General features: G+C 26.3%; 1 protein-coding gene across 4 annotated transcripts in view; it reads left to right on the top strand.

Moving 5' to 3' along the window:
* The window catches only part of LOC102675841 (protein Wnt-1-like), a 63,226-nt gene extending 58,082 nt beyond the window's left edge, over positions 1–5,144 (top strand). For 3 of the 4 annotated variants that reach the window (XM_006624532.2, XM_031514605.1, XM_031514606.1), the window contains 3 exons: positions 3,267–3,444; positions 4,206–4,437; positions 4,902–5,130. In XM_006624532.2, coding sequence (XP_006624595.1) covers positions 3,267–3,444; positions 4,206–4,437; positions 4,902–5,103 — 612 coding nt within the window. In that variant the 3' untranslated portion in view covers positions 5,104–5,130. Of the gene's footprint in view, positions 1–3,266; positions 3,445–4,205; positions 4,438–4,901 lie in introns of all 4 variants that reach the window. The other variant, XM_006624531.2, reaches the window with a different exon arrangement.
* The last annotated feature ends 1,717 nt before the right edge of the window (positions 5,145–6,861 follow it).

Below are 6,861 nucleotides of genomic sequence, written 5' to 3'. Positions count from 1 at the left end.
TTATGTATTATATTTTTATGTATTATTATATATTATATTTTTTATCTTTTTCAGAGATTTTAAGATTACTATTCTTTTTTTTATGTTTGAGAAATAATCCTTTTAAAAAATTTTTCATGTATGACAAATTGAAAAATTATTATTTTATAAAAGATATGTATTGTAAAGATATAAATTTAAAACAAAGGAATTTGAATTAGTTTATTGTGTAAATTTTTACTATAAAAAAATAAAAAAATATTAGTCAAGAAATTATATATCTTTAAAAAATATAAAATATAGATAACTGAACTTTTTTTTAATAAAAAACTTTCACACTTTTTTAATAAAAAAAAATATTTTAAAGCCAATTATTTTTGTATATCATACATCAATATATTTTTTGAAATATTATTTAAGTTTGAAATAACTTTTGATAAAATAAAATATAAAATAAAATAATATATAACAATATAAAAAAACGTATATAAAATAATAAAAAACAAAAATATGAAATAAAACAAAAACAAAATTTTCATTTTTCAATCAATACTTGATATATTAATTAAAAGAACTTAAAAATTGTGAATAAAATAATATAGATAAAATTATAATTATAAAAATCTAAAATAGGAAAAATAAAAAAAAATGAAAATACAAAATAAAACAAAAAATAATACTTCACTCTTGTTGACCCTTCAGAAGAGAGGCCTCCCTTGTAAGTACACGGGGGAAGCACTGCCCCGCACGGGCATCCCCAATTTGTCGTCTCGATCTCTCCACGGTCAGTCGACGTAAACCTTAACCCTGGAACGAAGACAAAGCTCGTCCTGTAAACGGATGCATTTCATGCGTACGGCTGACCCCTTGTAGACATTGCTAGCTTACAAGGGGATTAAGGGGGCTAAGCTTGTTAAGTTGCAACAACCCGCCACCTCCTGTCCCCGCACACAGCCCGACATATCGGTCACGTAACTTGCATGTGAGTGATGCACACATAAATACCTACAATGAGAAAGAAGAGTGAGAGAATGAAAGATAGATATAATGATAGTAGATAGAGAGGGATGAGAAGGTGGGAGAACTAAAGGGCAATTGGAGACAAAACTCGAGAACAAATCGTGAATGATAAAAGAAATTGATGAGAGAGTGATGTAGAAAAAGATTGAAAAAGAAAATAAATAAGGGAAGTAAAAGGCAGTAGGAAAGTTTTTAAGGATTATAAGGATAAAAGACGAATGATATAGAATATCAAAGAAAAGAATAAAAAAAAATGAAAACAAGAAAAATTTAAAGAATCATATAATAGAATTAATAAGAAAAAGACATTTGAGATATGAACAAAATAGAAAAAATGAGAAGAAAAAAATTGAAAATATGTATAAAGCAGATCAATGAAGGGATATCAAACAAAAATTAACGAAATATTGAAAGAAAAAAACAAATTATTAATAAAATTAAAAGTTAGACTTAAATTAGTAAAAAAAAAAAATCCCCTATTCTAAAAGATATATACATAAAAAATAATAAAAATAAAAATTCGCAAACAAAAACAAGATAAAAGAACAAAAAAATAGATAAAATAGAAAAAAAAATAAAGAAAACAAAAAAATAAAAAAATAGCAAAAAATTAGGCACAAGAAAATAAGCAAGAAATAAAATAGAAAAGAAGAGAAAAACAAAGACTGGAAAGCGTGAGAAAAGACAACAGAGAAAAGACTAGCGCGCAGCGAGAAAAAAAGGCGGGCTAGACAGATGATCAGGAACAAAAAAGAAGAAAGAAAAGACGGAAGGTGGAGACACGTGCTCTCGAGCAACTCACGTGGCAGGAAGAGGAGCGAAAAGTGTCGGAAAAGTGGCGCTGCTTTACCTTCGGGATTACCTACTCATCTACTTGTGCGGCCTCTAGCCTTTAATCAAGTTCCGGACATGGATTCTGTAACGAGTCGACGCGGCATCATATCCCATGGGATATTTCGTCTACCAATCCAACCCATTGACAGATTTTCTAGATAATGATGTTTGCCGACCTTGTGTCTCGAACTTGGCTAAAAAATATTGTAGCTACCGTTATACCTCTCGTCGATAAATCGCCGTTAGATGGCGCTTTCTGTTGGAATTTTTACCTTCTAAAATTTTAATCGAAATAAAAAAAAGAAGTGTAATGTCTGTGATTTCATTTGAATCGCACAAAAAAAAAGATTATTAAAGCAGGTAATCATGATTTGTTATATTAATAAGTTTACAAAGATTATTTGATTCAATTTTTAATATTTTGAATTTAGGAAAAGAATATTCATGTATTATTCTTGGTGGGGTTATCTTATACACGCGATGAATATAATAAAAAGATATATTTAATAGTTTTAGTAAAAAGATATACATAAATTTTTATATTAAACTATAATCATATTTATTATGATAGTAATTTGTTCAATTTATCATATAAAATGGTATAGAATTATTTTTCTATGACGAAAAATCCTCTTTTCCCGCCTAAACTAATAAGCGAATAATAAATTTAAATGTTTTTATTTAATCTCTTTAATAAAGATATTGATTATTAATATTCTTTATGCTACTTAATAAAAGTTTGAAAAATTAAATAATTAATTTTTAAAAATAGTAAATGAATTTTAATTTATTGTTAATCTATCACTATTTTATCATCTTACTATATAATATACACTTATTACATAATACATATATTACATAATATATTACATATATATTACAAATATATTACAAATATATTACAAATATATTACATAATAATGAGTAATTTTTCAATAGATTATGAAATACATACAATTTTTGCAAATATATTTAAAAATAATTTTTTCGACATTTCTATAAAAAATATTGGGCCATGAAGATCAAAAAGTTATCAGTTTAGAAAAAAATTGAATGTTAAATATCTATTAAATTAATAATAATGCATAATTTTAACATATTTCAAATTTATTAAATTTGATTATGAGGAAATAATAAATATTTCAAAAGGATTATCTTGTAATTTCTAATAAATTATAATAATAAAAATTCAAAATCAAATTTTATTTTTAAAAACAAGAGAAACAATATTATATTTAATTGTATTATCACTTTTGTATTATCACTTTCTATCATCACGGATTTTTATTTAAAATATTATCAGAAAATAGTCATTATTTATATGCTAAAAATATCATATTTTTGAAAACATTATATAATAGTTTATAGTATTACAGATTTAATTTATAATGAAAAAATTAAATTTTCATTTAAAAATATTTTTTCTTGTTCAGGATATCCACTTTGGAGAGAAGTTCTCGCGAGAATGGTCAGACAGTGGCGAAGAACCTGTAAAGGAGGGTGTGCTACATGGACCGAAAGGGCTGGCTGGCCAGCTAATGAGGAAACACGATAGTGAAGCTGGCAGGCGCGCAGTCCGCTCAAGAATGCAACGCGTATGCAAGTGTCACGGTAAGTCATTAACGCGTTCACAGATAAAACCCTCTATCTATGCTCTTATTTTTCGTTCCTCACGCTTTAACGACTTAGAATTTCACCAATTCCTTGTTTTCCCTTTCCTGGCTTGACTGTTGGTTCATTGCATTCATGTATACATGGATCCATGGGTAGAAGAATCTCTCTCGAGACTGTTTCAGCTTCCAAATATACCATGAAAAGATGAAATGTGATGTTCGTTTTACTAGGCTTGTAGAACTTATAGTGTATTTCCTTGCTTATTTCTTCTATTGTTATTTAAATTGATATGAAAAGATTACATTGGTTTAAAAAATATAGAAATATCAGAAATAGAATCATATCATATCATATGACATAGAATAATATAAAATATTTGTTTAAATATTATGAAACTATAACAAGATAGATAATATGTTCTTAAATTTACAAAAATGAATGGAAATATTTAGATTAAATTAAAAAATATTATTAAATCTTATTTTAAAATATAAATTGGATCCTTTACTACGGATTTGGATCCTTTTACTATTATTTTTAATAACATTATTTTGATAAAAATATATTTTAATTCTTACAAATAATCTTATATATTAAAAACTTTGTATTTTATTTTATCTTCCATCCTGTTATATTATTAAAAATCATAAGACAAAAAAAAATTCTAAGTATCTAGATTATATCATTCTTTTTATATTACATTATTTTTATAATTATTTTCTTTTGCTTTTCTAAACTTTATTATTTTATTATCCAAGGAATGTCTGGCTCATGCAGCGTACGTGTTTGTTGGAGAAAATTACCAGCATTTAGGGTAGCTGGAGCAGCATTAGCAGCATTACACGAAGGCGCAGCTTTGGTACGACTGGCACAACGTGGCGGAAGAAGACCAGCGAGATTGAGGCCTGCCCGTCCAGATCTCAAACGACCTAATAAAACGGATCTAGTATATCTAGAAGATAGTCCTGACTATTGCGAAAAAAATATAACGTGAGAAAATCTTATTTTAGAAATCTTTTATTGTTGTTCAAATTATAGAGTTCTATTATTTTGATAAAGTTTCTTTATATATAAAATTAGCTACTAAAGAAATTGTTGATAACTTTTAAAAATAGCTATTTATAATTATTAATTAATTATTGTGATTGATTTAATTATTGTTTAATGAATGTAAATATTCAGAGATAAATTTCATTAAAATGTTCATTTAGATTATTATTTTATCTCATTTAATTTCGTTTTTGCATTATATTTTTTGTTGCAATTATGGAAGATATTAATATAGATAGAAATTTAAATATAGAAAACTATTAATTTATATCTAATCTTTATATGTCCATTCAATAAAGAAAGTTATTTTAGATAACAAATTAAAAGTACAATTCTCTGATTTAATAAATTTCTCCAATAAACATTTGATTTTTTTTGTAATACATTTTTATATCTAATTCTAGGCTCGGTATTCCCGGGACAAGAGGAAGGATATGCAATCGAACATCTCTTGGATTGGATGGATGTCGATTATTATGCTGCGGTCGAGGTTACCAAACGAGAGTCCGAGATGTGACAGAAAAATGCAACTGTCGATTTGTCTGGTGTTGTCACGTGAAGTGTGAGCTGTGTCGACACAAACGAGAGGAGCACGTGTGCAATTAGGCGGTGAAGAAAAAAAAAAAAGAAAAAGAAAAAAAGAGCGATAAAATTGCATTCCGATCGGCCTACCTACCGAAAGGTGCTTAATGACCCCGCGTCGAGGCAACGTGTATGATCCCTCGATACACGATGGTCCATTCTCATGGTCGCGATGGAATCAAGGTAGAGATTGTACCATCTCTGTATTTTTCTTTTTCTAATTTTTCTTTTTGTATTTTGTATTTTCTCCGTTTAAGTTAACTTATCGAAGCTAATCTGGCTTCTGATATGGAAATTAGTTGTGAGACGAGTAGAGAAAACCGCCGCGAGAGGCTACGAAGTGTGACACGTTTTCGTTATTGTGCATTTTGTACCTGACAGTCAGAGTGTCGTAAGTCCACCGCGTTTCGGCAATCATCGATTTTAAGTGCGGACGGTTAAAACAATATATTTATATATGTTTTGCAATTTACAGAACAATATGATTGATCACCTTTAATATCTCTTGTTAAAAAGAAATATCAGAGAAAAAAGTATCTTTTTTTATTTACAATATTTCATTTTATAGAATATACATTATATTACATTGAATTTATAAACTTTTTACTCAGTTATTTGTAAAAATAATAGAATATAAAAAAATTAAATATAAAAAATATTAAAAATTATAAAATAATATTAAAAATATTAAAAAAATTAAAAAAATATAAAAAATTTAATAATCTTAAGAATAATTTCATGAAATCATAAATAATCTTAAATGTATTTTATAATACATTTTATTTAACTTTAAATAATCTTAAAAGAATTGGTAATTTTGATAATAACAAATTTAAAAAGTAATGATTTTTCTCTATAATGCATTGTTAATCACATTTGATAGAGATATTTAAGGTAATAATAAAAAATAGAATATCCTATAGAATGAAATATCAATTAAAAAATTTTTGTCAGAAAACTGAAATCATCTCAGTATTAGCGTTGCGACAGTGAGTACAAGATATTTGTAAAGATGCATTAACGTGGCTTATTATACTAGTCTGGCTCTCGGGTGCACCATTATTTATGCAAATATTAACATATTGAGAATAAAATATGGAAATCATTTCAATTTCAAAGAATATCTAAAAATGTTATGGGAATTGGCTTCGACATATATTTCATTCAGGCAAACATGTAAAATGACCATAAGCTAAAATAAGAAAAAAAAAAATAAAAAACAAAATTTTTTTGAAGTTTCATTTTTGAAAAAATCAAATTTGAAAATTTTTTGAAAACAAATGACATTGATTAATTTCTGGAATGAATGAATTATCAATAGAAAATTATTCTACATATAAAAGAAAATAAAGAATTAATTTTATTTATTTCATTTAATTTTTAGAAAAAAATAAATTTTAGAATCAATTTGATTTTTTTTTTTTTCTTATTTTTTCATAAAGAATACTCTATGTCTGCTTATTCAGCTGGATCCTGTATAAGGACATATATTAAATATATAATAGTATCTATATCCTATTGTACTACAATTTACATAATCAAAATTAAATCTTTCGGATAAAAAAAATCTTTTTTTCAATCAATTTTTTATTCGAAAATAACTAAAAATATTTACGATATGCTGATCTCATGCTGAAACTCAATATGTTGATAATTTACAGTTTTTATTGACATGAGAGAGAGAAAGAGAGAGAATGAAAGAGTGAAAGAATGATGACAGTATGAAGCATGCATGTGTTTACGCGTGAATAAGATAGTGTTGAATAAGCGAGCCTCTGAGCA

The sequence above is a fragment of the Apis dorsata genome, unplaced genomic scaffold, assembly GCF_000469605.1.
Source record: "Apis dorsata unplaced genomic scaffold, Apis dorsata 1.3 scaffold_1085, whole genome shotgun sequence".
Taxonomy (NCBI): Eukaryota; Metazoa; Arthropoda; class Insecta; order Hymenoptera; family Apidae; genus Apis; species Apis dorsata.
The sequence above is the reverse complement of the archived record's forward strand: the minus strand, read 5'-3'. Positions and strand labels throughout refer to the sequence as shown.